At 47.6% G+C, this 15,508-nt stretch overlaps 1 protein-coding gene across 6 annotated transcripts in view; it reads right to left on the bottom strand.

Moving 5' to 3' along the window:
* The window catches only part of CNKSR2 (connector enhancer of kinase suppressor of Ras 2), a 252,421-nt gene that overhangs the window by 33,715 nt on the left and 203,198 nt on the right, over nt 1–15,508 (bottom strand). For all 6 annotated transcript variants that reach the window (XM_054165993.1, XM_054165994.1, XM_054165995.1 and 3 more), the window contains 3 exons: nt 14,266–14,333; nt 5,287–5,387; nt 3,474–4,011 (listed from right to left, as the gene is read on the bottom strand). In XM_054165993.1, coding sequence (XP_054021968.1) covers nt 3,474–4,011; nt 5,287–5,387; nt 14,266–14,333 — 707 coding nt within the window. The remainder of the gene's footprint in view (nt 1–3,473; nt 4,012–5,286; nt 5,388–14,265; nt 14,334–15,508) is intronic.

Raw genomic sequence — 15,508 nt, 5'->3', positions numbered from 1 at the left:
TGGTGGTTGTGATGATTTGAAAGCAATGCCTCAAAAGAAGTTGCAAGAAAACAGGGCTGCATTTTACTCTTTGATTTAACCTCAGGAGGGTTTAGAAGTGGGAATCTTAAACAAACAAACAAACAATCAAAAATCTGAGAAAACAAACTTTTTGGCAACGATCTTTGGCTTGTACAGCAAACAACTGCAGAGGAACTGCATTCCTTGTCCCACACAAAAAAAGCAGTAGGAATGGTTAAGCTTTAAAACACACACATGTAGGTACACACAAGAATACACAACCATCCAAGAGCTCAGAGCTCTGTCAGGATCACAAAATGAGTTCAGCAAATAAAGACACTGCAAATGTTCACCTGATACCATGCCAAGGGAAGGGTTCCAAGTGAGGTTAAAAACACTTCTCCAAGGGAAGAGGATATTCCCTCCCCCTTCTCCAGCCAGTTGCAAGGTTTCATTTTCCTGGAGCAATGAGGGTGAGGGGTGCAATGAATGTGGCACACACAAAGGGGCATCCAGACTCAGCAGGTAGAAGCAGATTAATTCAGCTCAGGAACTGGGTTTGGGCACTGAAGAGCACCGCTTGCATCAAACCCGCTCTGCCTTTTACCCAGGAGAAGCCAGCACCACAAACAGAGCATTGCACCCACAGCAAACAAGCAACCCAACACTGAACATCTTTGCAACAGCCTACACAGTTACTTTTCACTCTGGTTTTCTAATTCCACAGGTCAATAATTCAGCAGCAGCAGCAGCACTTGACTTGTCCACCTGGTTGCGAATGCCTCCAAACCAATCTCCTGTTTAAGCTTCAACCCCAAATCCTCCTCACCCAAAGGAAAACAAAAGTCAGGGAGAGCTCTTCAAAAAATAAGCTTTCTCTGACCCCCTTTATTTTGGAAACTGGTGTAGAAGGGTGGAGAAGAGCCTGAGTTCTGGCCTGTTAAAACAAGTCCTTGCCCTTGCATTGCATGCTAAAAAAGTTATGATACAACCAAGAACCCCAAACCATTAAAACTAATACTTAAAACACTTAACAACTCAGGCCCTGCAAGAGTTTCTCTGAGTAATACCCAAACAGCAGAACTCCAGTGGGAATTCTCCTTGACCCTTTTCATTGATTGTGAGGAATTTAAAAGAAAGGGGAAAAAAAAGGGGGGTGGGGTGGGGAAGGAAGAACATTTTTATATTGCTCTCAGGGGGGAAAAAAAACCAAAACATTTGAAAATGCAAAATCAAAGGCTAAAAATAGGCTAAAACATTCTGCATGGGTGATGGAATTTAACCCTGTTAATTAGGCAGCTTCATTTCACAGTCAGGAAGGAGCTAGTGCTACCCTAATAAAGGCATGGGGAGGAGGTGGTGTTCTGGGAAGTGTCATGGATGGATGTGACTGAAATTTTGCTTTTTGGGGGGGCTTGGTTTTGTTTTGTTTCACACTTTCAATGGCATCAAATGTAATATCTGCGAAAAAAGAAATCGCTGTTTTCTCCAAGTCAATAATTGGAGTTGTTTAGAGCCTAAAGCATAAGGCCAGGGGAAAAACCAGGGTTGCTCTCTCCTAAGTAGACTTTAATGCTCAGCAAGGGTGCTAACCATAATGCATGCACTTAGGCTTGCACTACTATTTCCTCTCTCTTCACCATTTGTACACTTATTTTACTGCAGTGAAAAAAAACTAAATGAATTTGAAGGGATCAGGAACCAGCATGGCTCATGTGAGAGCTCCAAGGGTCATCCTGCCTGCCTTAGGTGACTTAATGACAGCATAACCCCGAAATTCATGGATGCATGGTGAAAAGAAATGAATTTGAAGGAATCAGGAACCAGCATGGCTCTTCTGAGCTCCAAGGGTCATCCTGCCTGCCTTAGGTGACTTAATGACAGCATAACCCCAAAATTCATGGATGCATGGTGAAAGAAAAAAAAATGTGAAGGAATCAGGAATCAGCACAGTTCCTTTGAGAGCTCCAAGGGTTATCCTGCCTTCCCTGCCACTTCAGAGGTTATCCTGCCTGCCCTGCCACTTCAGGTGACTTAATGACAGCATAACCCAAAACTCATGGATGCATGATGAAAGAAAAAACTAATTTGAAGGAACCAGCACAGCTCCAAGGGTCATCCTGCCTTCCCTGCCACATCAGGTGACCTACTGACAGCATAACCCCACAATTCATGGATGCAAGCTTCCTTGACTGACCCTACAATCTGGGTGTGAATTCAGCTTTGATAGCAACACATGCTGAGAAGCTCCACACATGACAGTGCAGGACAGAGAATGAAACAGACACAGAAATGTGTTTACAGGTTCAGGAGGAGCAGGGATCTTGTCCAATCCTTGTTTATTTGGATCATTTTGGACAAGCAGCACTCATATCTATGGAGTTTATGTGCCACTTAAGAGACAATTCCTCAACATTGTATTTTTTTAAGCCTCACTGAGCACATAGTATTTTTTCTTGCTTGTTTGTTGTTTTTTTTTTTTAACTTCTCCCTATATAAATCACAAGGGGAGAAAGTGAGGAAAAGAAGTCTCACTTTCAACTTCTCACAGCTTCTGAGCCGTCTTGCGGCCTGCCCACTTGCATCCTACACAATCGCAGCCTGACCCTGCACTCCAGGGATCACTGTTTTCAATGACCCAGGTGGGGTCATGAATCTGGCTCAATTGTAATGAAAATCTTCCTAAATCATGCTGAAAAGCTTACTAAAAATCTTACTAAATCTTACAGAAAATCTTCCTAAATCATGCTGAAAATCTTACTAAAAATCTTACTGAATTTTATTGAAAACCTTACAGAAAATCTTACAGAAAATCTTACTGAAAATGTTACTTAAATTTCACTGAAAAACCAGACTTAATGACAATCTCACTGGCAATCTTACTGAATCTTACTGAAAATCTTACTGAATCTTACCAGAAGTCTTACTAAATCTTACTGAAAAATCTTACAGAAAATCTTACTTAAATCTTACTGAAAATCTTCCTAAATCTGATTGAAAATCTTACTGGAAGTCTTACTAAATCTTACTGAAAAATCTTACAGAAAATCTTACTAAATCTTACAGAAAATCTCACTCAAAAATCTTACTGAACCTTACTAAACCTTACTGAGAACCTGTGTCAGTAGGGGGAGGATGCTGTGCAAGTGGAAACGTGAAAGCAGCATGAAAGCAAACCCCGCTTATACCTAAGAACTATTAGTAGGAGGTGACTGGTGACCAGCCTGTGGGGAAGTGTCTGGTGATCATGAGAGGTCATGCAGCACCCTGTCTGACGGTGAAGCCTTACACATACGGCAGACAAAAGAGGTATGCGACAAGAGGCGACCTGGTACAACATAGGGGACGTTGAAAGACTCGTTGGAGAGTTTTTGGTAGGAAAAAGAAGGGGGGAGGGGGAACAAACGAAAAACCAACCTCTATGTTACACGAACAGGACTCTTGAAAAAGCCACAGAAATATCCCATACTTACTTTTATCTTCCTGGCTTTCTTCTGCTGCTTTGCTTCCTTCTTCCTCCTCCTCCTCCACTTCCTTCTGCTGTGCTTCTTCGTGGTGGTCCACAGACCCGACAGGAAGGCTCTGGCAGCAGTGGTTGAAGCCGCTGTCCCGAGGCAGAGTGAAGCTCCGGGGCTTGCCCCCGTTGCCGTTCAGCACCGGCACCCTCTCGCCCTCCGCCAGCGGGAAGGGGCCGTAGTGATCCTGCAGGTGGCACTTCTGGGTGGGCAAGGTGGACTGCCGCCGGTGCTCGGGGGAGACCACGGCCACCTCGGAGAAGACCGAGTCCTCCAGCGGCAGGGTCTGCAGGTAGTGGAGTCCCGAGCTGGTGAGGGGGGTCTCGATGAGGTCCTGCCAGGAGCGCCTCTGGCTGGCGGTCTTGCGCACCGGTGACTCGGCGGCACTGCCCACCGCCTCTGGGCGGAACTCTTCGTGCGACGACTGTGACTGTGAGGTCTCCGTGGACGACAGCCGGCTGTGCTTGGGCTCCACGTAAGGGCTTGTGCAGCTCATCTGCAATGGCACAACGCGGAAAGAGAGCTTCAGGTCGCTGCACGCCGACCGAACAACCGACTGCCAGCAAATATGATCCAGGAGGTTCTTGTGGCTGCTGACGCCACTCTACCCCGCTCACCTGAGACCCCACCCGCAGCACTGTGCCCAGTTCTGGAGCCCCTACTCCAAGAAAGAGCTGGAGGTGCTGGAAGGTGTCCAGACAAGGGCCATGAGGATGAACAGAAGGCTGGAGCTCCTCTGCTACGAGGACAGACTGAGGGAGTTGGGGTTGTTCAGTCTGGAGAAGAGAAGGCTTCGAGGAGACCTAATTGTGGCCTTCCAGTATCTGAAGGGGGCTACAAGAAAGCTGGGGAGGGACTTTGGAGGGTGTCAGGGAGTGACAGGACTGGGGGGAATGGAGCAAAACTAGAGGAGGGTAGATTCAGCCTGGATATTAGGAAGAAGTTGTTCCCCATAAGGGTGGTGAGAGACTGGCAGAGGTTGCCCAGGGAGGTGGTGGAAGCCTCCTGCCTGGAGGTTTTTGCAGCCAGGCTGGCTGTGGCTGTGAGCAACCTGCTGTAGTGTGAGGTGTCCCTGGCCATGGCAGGGGGGTTGGAACTGGATGAAAATTGAGGTCCCTTCCAATCCTCAAAATTCCATGATTCTATGGAACCTATGGGGCTCAGAAAGCATGGCACCAGCTGAGATCGTTAACCCGCCACTGTGCTCTGCTGGGACCTCACTTGGAGTGCTGCATCCAGCTCTGGAGCATTCAGTATAGGAAGGACATGGACCTGATAGAGCAGGTTCAGAGGAGAGCCAGAATAACGATCAGGGGTTTGGAGCACCTCTGCTATGAAGACAGGCCAAGGGAGCTGGGGTTGTTCAGCCTGGAGCAGGGGAGGCTCCAGGGAGATCTAATAGTAGCCTTCCAGTACCTGAAGTGTGCCTACAAGAAGCATGAAGAGAGACTGCAAAGGCCTAGAGTGACAGGACATGGGGCAATGGCTTCAAACTAGAGCAGAGCAGATTTAGATTTGATGTTAGGAACAAGTTCTTTTCTATGAGGGTAGTGGAACATGGGAATGGGATGCCCAGGAAGGTGGTTGAGGCCCCATCCCTGGAGATATTCAAGGTGAGGCTCAACAGGGCTCTGGGCAGCCTGATCTAGTGGAGGATGTCCCTTCTGACTGCAGAGGGGGTCGGACTGGTTGATCCTTGAGGTCCCTTCCAACCTAACAATTCCATGACTCTTTATGTGGTCAGCCTTGTAGAGAGTTGCAAGAGACTTACCGAAGGAGGCCGTGGGTATGTGTCGTATGGGGGTGGTGGGCTGTCTTGTTTGGGTGTTGATGGAGTGTCAGCTTCCTCCTTATCACTCTCGCTCCAGTAGTCTACAAATCACAGACAGAGCAGATCAGAAAACTACCAGGATATGTCTCTGCACATTGTATGGCTTAGGCAAGTATTTCCATTGCCACCTTGTTTCTGACTGTGCTATCTAAATTACTGTCCAACAGCACACTTCAGCTCAGACTTTCCCCAGACTAATCCCCTAATCCCAGGCAGTTTTCACTTGGCCTAGGAAGTGTTTAATCAACTGCATGACTTCTTTCTTTCTCTTTCTGCCTGTGGTGGGGAGGGGACCTGCCCCAACCCATTACACAGAGGAGGAGAAAAAGATTGATATGGGCCAGCAGGTTGAAGGAGGTGATTCTCCCCCTCTCCTCAGCTCTGGTGAGACCCCACCTGGAGCACTGTGTCCAGTTCTGGGGCCCCTACTCCAAGAAAGATCTGGAGGTGTTGGAATGTGTCCAGACAAGGGCCATGAGGATGAGCAGAGGGCTGGAGCTCCTCTGCTATGAGGACAGACTGAGGGAGTTGGGGCTGTTCAGTCTGGAGAAGAGAAGGCTTCAAGAAGACCTTCTTGTGGTCTTCCAGTATCTGCAGGGGGCTACAAGAAAGCTGGGGAGGGACTTTTGAGGGTGTCAGGGAGTGACAGGACTGGGGGGAATGGAGCAAAACTAGAAATGGGTAGATTCAGATTGGATGATAGGAAGAAGTTGTTCCCCATGAGGGTGGTGAGACACTGGCACAGGTTGCCCAGGGAGGTGGTAGAGGCCTCCTGCCTGGAGGTTTTTGCAGCCAGGCTGGATGTGGCTGTGAGCAACCTGCTGTAGTGTGAGGTGTCCCTGGCCATGGCAGGGGAGTTGGAACTGGATGATCCTGGAGGTCCCTTCCAAGCCTGATAATTCTATGATTCATCAGTGATCCAAGCCAACAATCCAGGCTAGCACAGCATACAATTTTGACTTTAATGATTTTTTTTTGTTACTATGCTGCTCATTGTATCGTATGATTAATGGTTTACTGTACTTGATCTCATTCAAGATTCAAACCAAGAACTTACCTTTAAATGAAACCATCTTGAAACAGCTGCATTTAAACTTCAATATATATTTTTAATTATAACAATGTTTGGGACAGATTCATTCATCTATTTAATTGTTCCAAGTAGTAACAACATTGTTTTAACTCTGAGACTCTTGTCACCATCCCTGGAGGTGTTCAAGAAGGGACTGGATGCGGCACTTGGTGCCATGGTTTAGTCATGAGGTTTGAGGTGCCAGGTTGGACTTGATGATCTCTGAGGTCTCTTCCAACCTTGGTGATTCTGTGATTATATGGTTTCTGGTCTATTGAGGTGAAGCAAAACTAAGTAGATCCCATGAACAAAGCTCCTTCCTACCTGGCTTGAAGAAGGAAGCACCAAGCATCTGTCTCATGGGAAGGATAGGCCTCCTAATGTTTCCAACCCATTTACAGATCAAAGAGGCTCTGAGCAGCAGCTGAATGTTTGCTTTGTGCTGTGGCTTGACTCTCAGAGCTCTGGAATGATGTTTACACCTTACCATTTGCCTGTTACCAAAGCCCTACAGATCCAAAGCCTAAGAATCCACTGGCCTCTGGGGATGGAGTTAGGAGAGGTGGTTCTCATGGGAACAACCTCATGTTGTTGAGGATGTCCCTGCTCACTGCAGAGGGCTTGGACTAGATGACACTTAAAGGTCCCTTCCCACCTACAACAGCTTGCTTCCTGCAAGCTTATAGCTGAGTGATTCTCTTTAAACTGCATAACAAACAGCATCAAGTTTTCATGGCTTGGAATGAAAAAAATTGCCAAAACCTGCAAGGAATTAATGTTTTTTTTGGTGAAGGAAAGGCACAGTCAGTGAAAACTTCTTGGCTTGTCAGGACTGCATCCCTCAGTGACATTTCTGCAGACTTGGAACTCAAGTCTTGTTTATTCTGAAAGGGAAATTTATCAGCCTCAGTGCAGGTTCCAATTTGGGCTAATTTGCTGTCAAACCCACACAGAAGCCAGCACTGTATCACCACACACTTCCCTGCACCTTACCTCAGATGGGGAATTCTGTTGGCTACAGCTTGGCTAGAAAAATTCTACAGAGCAGGGATCAACTTCCAGATGAAACACAATGAAAGAGGACTCCCACATGTGCCTTGTGAGGAAAGGCTGAGAGCCCTGGGGCTGTTTAGACTGGAGAAGAGAAGACTGAGAGGGGATCTGATCAATGTTTATAAATATCTGAGGGCTGGGGGTCAGAAAGGAAGGGACAGGCTCTGCTCAGTTGCACCCTGGGATAGGACAAGGGGCAATGGATATAAGCCACAGCACAGGAGGTTCCACCTCAGCATGAGGAGGAATTTCTTCACTGTAAGGGTCCCAGAGCACTGGAACAGGCTGCCCAGAGAGGTTGTGGAGTCTCCTTCTCTGGAGACTTTCCAGCCCTGTCTGGATGTATTCCTGTGGCTTGCGCTAGATTCTATGGTGCTGCTCTGGCAGTGGGGTTGGACTGGAAGATCTCCAGAGATCCCTTCCAACCCCTAACATCCTGTGATCCATTTTTACAAGCGTTCTGCTTTTGGCAACTGGCTCATTAGAGACTGTGTGTAAAGCTATCAAACAATTGCTGGATGCATCCCTGCAGATTTGATCCAGTTCAGTGATGGACAAGCTGAATGCAGCTGACATCAGGAAGAAGTTCTTTACACTGAGACTGGTGAAATACTGGAACAGGCTGCTCAGGCATGTAGGTGAGGCTCCATTCAAGATCAGACTCCATGTGGCCCTGGGCAGCCTGATCTAGCTTGGAGGTGTCCAAGCTGACTGCAGGGGCTTTGGACAAGATGAGCTTTGAGGGTCCCTTCCAACCCAGTGCAATCTGTGTAGCTGTGGCATACCTTGAAAGCTTTCTGAATGAGCAACAGACTGCATATATTATACATAAACTAACCCTGACCTGCCAGTTGCTGGCTGAATATTTTCTGTTGATGTAAGCTAGCCTTTTCCCTCTGGCTTTGGATTGCTGGAAAATATACAACTGCTCCATCCAAGGGAGTCCCTTGCCATATTTCTAACATTCCCTGCATTTAGTGTGGAAAGTTGATGGTATTTTTATCAAACCTGTTCAGTACAGAATGTGACATTTTGTTCACCCACAGTTCCCTGATTTGTGCCTGAAATACATTTCTGCATTTTTAGAGGCAGAACCATTCAGCTCTCATTTGAAACAGGTTTGACAACTACTGCTTGAATTGTTTCAGAGGTATTATAAAGACCTGCTGCAAAGGGCTGAACTGAGCAGAAATAAAAGATGCAAATGACAGCTGGGACAGGCACTGAGTATAGAACAATTCCAGCTTCACAGTTTTTATGATTGCAAGAGTTCCTGAAGTAATGGAGAGGTTTATGCTTTGCTAATTAGGGACACTACTGAACTGTTTAACAGAACCAGAATCTGAAATGTTTCAGTTGGAAAGGACCTTTAAGATCATCAAGTCTAACCATTCTCTGTCTCTGGGTACTTGGTTGCATGGTTTAGTTGATTAGGTGGGTTGGATGATAGGTTGGATGTGATGATCTTGAAGGTCTCTTCCAACCTGGTCCGGTCCATTCCATTCCATTCCATTCCATTCCATCCCATCCCATCCCATCCCATCCCATCCCATCCCATCCCATCCCATCCTATCCTATCCTATCCTATCCTATCCTATCCTATCCTATCCTATCCTATCCTATCCTATCCTATCCTATCCTCTGCCAAGTCTGGTGCTAAACCTCTGCACTACATCTCTGCCTCTCTGAAACACCTCCAGAGTTGGGGATTCAATCACCTCCCTGAGGAGCTTCTTCCAGGGGCTGAGAACCCTTTCAGGGAAGAAATTTCTTCCAATACCCAACTTCAGCCTCCCCTTGGTGCAACTTGAGGCCACTCTCTCTCTCTCATCCTAGAGAACTATCCCTAATCACCAAAGGCATACCAGCAGTGTATACAGAATTAACCTTTGAGATCATCAAGTCCAACCTATCACCCAACACCATCTAACCAACTAAACCATGGCACTGAGTGCCTCATCCAGTCTCTTTTTAAACACCTGTATGGCAGCAAGGTGGGGGAATGTGATGCTGATCCCATCACAGAGTATCACAGAGTATCACAGTAACTAAGGTTGGAAGAGACCCCAAGGATCATCAAGTCCAACCTGTTCCAACAGACCTCACAACTAGATCATAGCACCAAGCGCCACGTCCAATCTCCCCTTGAACACCTCCAGGGACGGCGACTCCACCACCTCCCTGGGCAGCCCATTCCAATGACGAATGACTCGCTCAGTGAAGAACTTTTTCCTCACCTCGAGTCTAAACCTCCCCTGACACAACTTGAGACTGTGTCCCCACACTGAACACAACCAAGTAACACAAAGAGGACAGAGCTGGAGCTTCCTGTATATGCTAAATCATTGTATCATTTATATGATGAATCATTTTGAGTGAATGGTGCTGGAGAGCCATTTTAGTGACAGGCCACCTGAGGCCTGAATGCACATGATCTCAAGTGCAGAAGCTACATCATCTGCTATTTTATTACCCAGGGACTGCTTGGCAGCAAAAAAGTATTTCCCCACATCCATATGGATTTTTGGAAGGTGTATCTCATGCTTGCAATTATCCACTTGGGCACTGTTAGCAGAACTGTTCACACACCTTTATCCTCACTGTCCCACGTGGTATTGTAATCCTAGTGCCAACCTGCTGTCAATAAAAGCCTGACTTTAGCTTGGAATGCTAACATAGAAGGTTTCCTGGAAGGCTCCAAGATGCAGTTTGTTCACAGCCTTTCCACAGGTCCAACCAAAGTGGTTGCTGTAGAGCTGCCTCAGGAGTACAGATTCCTGAAGTGGTTTTGATGTCTGGAGAGGCACTGAGAACATGGCTGGAGGAACAGTGAGCATGGTGTTGGTGTCCTGGGCTGTGTGAATGCTGAGAGCCTGCTGTTACAAATGACCATAGAATCCAGCACAGGTCACACAGGAACACATCCAGATGGGTCATGAATGCCTCCAGAGAAGGAGACTCCACAGCCTTGCTGGGCAGCCTGTTCCAGTGCTCTGTGATCACAGGCTCACAGGATGTTAGGGGTTGGAAGGGACCTCTGGAGATCTTCCAGTCCAACCCCCCTGACAGAGCAGCACCATACAATCTAGTGCAGGTTGCACAGGCATGCACCCAGAGGAGTCCTGAAAGTCTCCAAAGAGGGAGATTCTACAACCTCTCTGGGCAGCCTGTTCCAGTGCTCTGTGACCCTTACAGTAAAGAAGTTCTTCCTCATGTTGAGGTGGAACCTCCTGTGCTGGAGTTTCCATCCATTGCCCCTTGTCCTATCACATTAGCTCCTGTTACAGCGAAGCCTAACGGCAGGACACGTGGTGAGAGGCCTGTCAGAACTGCATCCCTCAGTGACATTTCTGCAGACCTGGAGCTCAGGGATCAACTTCCAGATGAAGCATATGAAAGTGGACTCCCACATGTGCCTTATGAGGAAAGGCTGAGAGCCCTGAGGCTGGTTAGTCTGGAGAGGAGAAGACTGAGAGGGGATGTCCCCTGAGCTTTCTCTTCTCCAGGGAGATTCATGTTCTATGGATTCATGTCCCTGGCAATTCTAGGAAACTATCTCCTCAACACTTTCTTCTTCCCTCTCTGCAAAGGGATTTCTACTGCAGAGAAATGGAGCAAAGTAACTCCATTATTTTTTCACATGCTGCTTTTTTAAACCCATGAATGTGAATGGATGCTCTGCAGCATGACAATGGTCAACAAGGTCTTACAGAGCTGTTGGAGTGAGTCCAGAGGAGGCCACAAAGATGAGCCAAGGGCTAGAGCACCTCTGCTATGAGGACAGACTGAGGGAGCTGGGGGTGTTCAGCTTGGAGAGGAGAAGACTCCAAGAGGGACCTTAGAGCTGCCTTCCAATAGCTGAAGGGATCCTACAGGAAGGCTGCAGAGAGACTTTTCTTAAGGGTGTCCAGAAACAGGACAAGGGGGAATGGTTTGAAGCTGAGGAGAGCAGGCTTAGACTGGAGCTGAGGAAGAAGTTCTTCAGCAGGAAGGTGGTGAGAATCTGGTATAAGTTGCCCAGGGAGGCTGTGGCTGCTTCCTTCCCAGAGGTGTTCAAGGCCAGGTTGCATGAGGCCTTGAGCAACCTGGGCTGGTGGGAGGTGTCCCTGCCCATGGTGGGGAGGTTGGAGTAGATGATCTCTCTGAGGTGCCTTCCAACCTAAGCCATGCTGTGATTCTGTGACATAGCAGACATTAAAAGTAAACAGATATAAAATGATGTAAACCTGCAGCTCCAAATGAAAGGCCAACAGGGCTTTAGCACACACCTCAATAAAGCAAACCCAGTAGAAATCACAAAATAAACAAAATGGCCTTAAACTTAAAAGTCTTTATGGGCAATGGAATGTCAATGGGCTTTAGAAGAATGGTTTTGTTCCTGAGATCAGTTTCATGCATTCCTGCCTCCTGTGAAATCAAACAATGTTGAATTTTCTTTATCACAGTATCACCAAGGTTGGAAGAGACCTCAAAGATCATCAAGTCCAACCTGTCACCACAGACCTCATGACTAGACCATGGCACCAAGTGCCACATCCAATGCCCTCTTGAACACCTCCAGGGATGGTGACTCCACCACCTCCCTGGGCAGCCCATTCCAATGATGAACAACTCTCTCCATGAAGAACTTTCTCCTCACCTCGAGTCTAAACCTCCCCTGGCACAGCTTGAGACTGTGTCCCCTTGTTCTAGTGCTGGTTGCCTGGGAGGAGAGACCAACCCCTTCCTGGCTACAACCACCTTTCAGGTAGTTGCAGAGGGCAATGAGGTCACCCCTGAGCCTCCTCCTCTCCAGGCTAAACAATCCCAGCTCCCTCAGCCTCTCCTCACAGGGCTGTGCTCAAGGCCTCTCCCCAGCCTTGTTGCCCTTCTCTGGACACGTTCAAGTGTCTCAATGTCCTTCTTAAACTGAGGGGCCCAGAACTGGACACAGGACTCAAGGTGTGGCCTAACCACCGCAGAGTACAGGGCACAATGACCTCCCTGCTCCTGCTGGCCACACTATTCCTAATGGCCAGGATGCCATTGGGCTTCTTGGTCACCCGGGCACACTGCTGGCTCATGTTTAGGTGGCTGTCAATCAGCACTCCCAGGTCCCTCTCTGTTTGGCAGCTCTCCAGCCACTCTGACCACAGCCTGTAGCTCTGCATGGGGTTGTTGTGGCCAAGGTGCAGCACCTGGCACTTGGACTTGTTAAATGCCAACCCATTGGACTCTGCCCATCTGTCCAGTTGGTCGAGGTCCCTCTGCAGAGCTCTTCTACCCTCTAACTGACTAACATCTGCTCCTAACTTGGTGTCATCTGCAAACTTGCTGATGACTGACTCAACCCCCTCATCCAGATCATCACTGAAGATATTAAAGAGGATGGGGCCCAGCACTGATCCCTGGGGGACACCACTGGTGCCTGTGGCACCATTCACCACCACTCTCTGGGCTCGGCCCTCTAGCCAGTTCCTAACCCAGCACAGAGTGTTGCGGTCCAAGCCACGAGCTGACAGCTTAGACAGCAGTCTGCTGTGGGGGACGGTGTCTTCTTTCCCCCACCCAGTCTGAATACTGCTAAGAGCTGAGGGCTTGTCAACAGCCACCCTCTCAGTTTCAGTGGGACTCCTACTTTGCTTTCCAGCTGCCAATTAACCTTTAATTTTTTGCCCAGGAAGGTGGTGGAGTCACCATCCCTGGAACTGTTGAAGAAATATGTGGCACTGGCACTTCAGGACGTGGTTTAATGGCCATGTTGGTGTTGGGTTGATGTGTTGCACTCAATGATATTAGAGGGATTTTTTTTCCAACCCAAACAATTCTACAATTCTAATAGGGGACACAGACCTTACTGCTCTCTACAACTACCTGAAAGGAGGTTGTAGCCAGGTGGGGGCTGGTCTCTTCTCCCAGGCACCAGCACCAGAACAAGAGCTGGGATTGTTTAGCCTGGAGAAGAAGAGGCTCAGGGGAGACCTTATTGCTGTCTAGAACTACCTGAAGGGAGGTTGTAGCCAGGTGGAGGTTGGTCTCTTCTCCCAGGCAACCAGTGACAGAACAAGAAGACAAGCTGTTCCAGGGGAAGTTTAGGCTCAAGGTGAGGAGAAGGTTCTCCACAGAAAGAGTAATTGGCCACTGGAATGTCCTGCCCAGGGAGGTGGTGGAGTCCCCATCCCTGGATGTGTTGAAGAGGGGATTCGATACAGCACTTGGAGCCATGGTTTAGTTGTCTTGGGTGACAGGTTGGACTCGATATCTTTGAGGTCTCTTCCAACCTTATTGATTCTATGATTCTATTAAGAGCACACAGTCTCAAGCTGCACCAGGGGAAGTTTAGGCTGGAGGTGAGGAGAAAGTTCTTCCCAGAAAGAGTAATTGGCCATTGTGATGTGCTGCCCAGGGAGGTGGTGGAGTCACCATCCCTGAGGTGTTCAAGGAAGGCTTGGATGTAGCACTTGGAGTCATGGTTTAGTTGTCAGGAGTTGTTAGGTCTTAGGTAATAGGTTGGACTTGATGATCTCTGAGGTCTTTTCCAACCTGGTTGATTCTGTGATTCTTGGTATGACATACCAGACCTTACTGGTACTACTTTTAGCTACCTTCTCGAGTGTCTGTGCAGCAGAATCTGAAGGAGGTAATCAAAACCCCTGAGAAGGAAGGAATTCTCCAAAGCAACAACAGTGACACCCATATGGGACTTGCTTTCAGCTGACAAGAGTGAGGCCTGACACACACAGCTGGGAAAGAAAAGCAGATGAAGTTATGATCAGAGCTGAACAGAAGCGACCTCAATAACATCAACACATTACCTTGCTCTTGTTTGATCCTCTCTCTTTCTGCATAGCCAGCAGCCAGCATGTTAATTCTGTTTAGCCATCTGAAACAACATTAAGAAAACAACAAAAAAAAAGAAGCAGTGATACCAATCCAGCCTCCTAATATTTTTTTGGGGGTGCATTAATACTGAAAGCAAAGTTCTAAGCATCTGAGGGAGATTCAGGACAATGTTTCTCTTCAGATTAGCAGTTTCCTTTGATACTCCTACTCAGGAAGTCTCCAAAGATCTATCATTTTGCTGTTGAACAAATTGTTTTCACAGCAAGGAACTCATTTCCAATGTAAAACCGTGTGTGGTGTCAAAGACCTGTAAAATAAAAGGGTTTGGAGAGAATCTAAGGACTCTGAAGCCTGCTGCTCACACATATGCCACCACATCAATGCTCCTGCTGGTCTGGTTTCTCAGGAATAACCACCACTTTTCAGAGATTTGAGCAATATTTTACAGTGAAGCCTATGAATTGGCAGCCCAGCAGAGGAACAGAGCAGAAACCAGCAATAAAAATAACAGGCTCAGTCCCAGTCAGAGAGGGAGGGCTAATTATGCTATTGTGTGGTTTAAAGCTTACCTATAGTGCCAAGTACACAGAGGAGGAGGCACAGCAGAATTCACTTCTGTGTTTGTGTCAGAGAAGCAGGGGGAGAAAAGACAGCTGCCTCACAGTTCTCATCTAAGGCTTGAGCCTCAGCTTAAGACTTGAAAAAATGCTTCCATCAGTTGCAGAAATTAAGTAAAACCAAGCCTCACAAGCCCAAACTTTGCTCTTCTAGCAGAGCTGTCATTGCCAAGCATACACTCCACTGCCTGTAGCAGTGCACTGACTTCAACCTGCCCTCTTCCCTCCTGAGGCTTTCAGTGTAGTCATTATCCCAATGTTTAAGTTACATCTCCATCAGGAGAGATCCCCTCCATCAGGAGGCTGCTCATGCAGCCCAGAAGGTAAATTGTCTTCTAGGCTGCATCAAGAGGAGTGTGGCCAGCAGGGCAAGAGAGGGGATTCTGCCCCTTTACTCTGGTGTGGTGAAACCACACCTCCAATACTGCCTCCAGTTCTGGTGTCACAGTATCACAACAATTAAATCATTTTGAAGGAAGTGAACCATTGTGAACTTTCAGTTAGACTATGGCATTAACCATTTCCTACTTTCATTTCCTCTGCTTCAGGTATAAACGACTGAAATGACAGCAGGGTACATAATCAGGTAGAAACTTGA

The sequence above is a fragment of the Dryobates pubescens genome, chromosome 12, assembly GCF_014839835.1.
Source record: "Dryobates pubescens isolate bDryPub1 chromosome 12, bDryPub1.pri, whole genome shotgun sequence".
Lineage (NCBI taxonomy): Eukaryota > Metazoa > Chordata > Aves > Piciformes > Picidae > Dryobates > Dryobates pubescens.
Note: the sequence above shows the minus strand (reverse complement) of the source record. Positions and strands in the feature narration are given on the sequence as shown.